Source organism: Austrofundulus limnaeus, unplaced genomic scaffold (genome assembly GCF_001266775.1).
Source record: "Austrofundulus limnaeus strain Quisiro unplaced genomic scaffold, Austrofundulus_limnaeus-1.0 Scaffold1839, whole genome shotgun sequence".
In the NCBI taxonomy this organism is placed as follows: domain Eukaryota; kingdom Metazoa; phylum Chordata; class Actinopteri; order Cyprinodontiformes; family Rivulidae; genus Austrofundulus; species Austrofundulus limnaeus.
In genome coordinates, this window is record NW_013954241.1 from 53546 (window position 1) to 54696 (window position 1151).

Here is a 1151-nt window from a genome sequence, read left to right on the forward strand (position 1 = left end):
TGAATCCTTACATCCCTCTGTCAGTTTATAAAAAAACTTGTAGTTTTGATTTTGTTCAGGTTCTGAGAACCAAACTATAAAATATAAAAAATTCACGTGTTTTAAATCACATCATTTATGTTTATAAGAGTATTTTCAGTGTAACTCTTTATGAGAAGACAAACAGAAGTGCCGTACAGATCCAGGCAGACTGTGGGTTTYACCTGACAGATCAGGACCCGGGGGTCTCTGTACTCCCCCTGACAGATGGGACACACGTCTCCAGCCTCCATGCACTCAGCTCGTGTTGCTGCAGAGCCACAACGCTGGAAAACAAACAGTAAAGTTGTAAAATGTTTACAAACTGTTGCTTACAGAGTGTGAAACAGAAAGTTATTTGTTTCTGACCTCGCCTGCTAGAAAAACCCGGACAGTTCTCAGTAAGACCGTCCACTGCTTGTACAATCCCAAGAGCTGAAAATGAACAGAAAACAGCAGGTTTGAACATGTTAGGCCATAAAAATGTGCTGTTTGTGGGATCTGACCTTCAATATGAGGTAGAGCAGAGCCAGCAGGACCCCCAGAGTGAGGCCAGGGGTCCCRTCAGACTCCTGGTAGGTAACCAGGTAACGGAACCACAGTGGAACAGGTGCTGTAGCCTGGTGGACTTGACCCAGCTCCTCGGTCAACATCAGCCACCGACCCTGAGGACCCAAACAAACTTAAGAGTTTCTTTTCCTAAACATCAACCCTGAGGAGAAGCCTGCTGGTCCTACCTGGGTCCTACAGGAAACCAGTGAGGAGGGCACCAGCAGGATAAGGCACTTCACTCCCATGAAGAGGAACTTTATTATCAGGTTGGTGACGCCAACCGCCCAAAGAGTCTCCCAGAAAGCCAGCGGCTCGATGGTCGGACTGAGGAAGACCAGGCTGAAAGAACAGGAGCACTCAGGTTACCTGGTTAGATTSACAGGTGAACAGTTTCCTGTCTGATCACTGAGCTGGTCTGAGATCGATTGTTGAAATAACTGACGGTCATCATGTCACAACACACCTTCAATGTTCCACTGATTTAACTGAAAAACACTGAACAATGCCCCTGAAACAGTACAGACTTGTTTGAACTGGACATTAGTTAGAGCTCACAGCAGAGTTAAAGGACACAGTGGCTG

The 1151-nt window shown here is 46.3% G+C and overlaps 1 protein-coding gene across 1 annotated transcript; it reads right to left on the reverse strand.

Moving 5' to 3' along the window:
- Window positions 1-203: 203 nt before the first annotated feature.
- Window positions 204-909, reverse strand: LOC106536486 (RING finger and transmembrane domain-containing protein 1; the record flags this gene model as incomplete). The annotated part of the gene is given in 4 exon segments (XM_014033778.1): window positions 204-305; window positions 388-453; window positions 525-683; window positions 756-909. Coding segments are annotated over 4 exon segments (387 nt in total), but the record flags the coding sequence as incomplete, so codon positions are not given.
- Between the last annotated feature and the right edge of the window lie 242 nt (window positions 910-1151).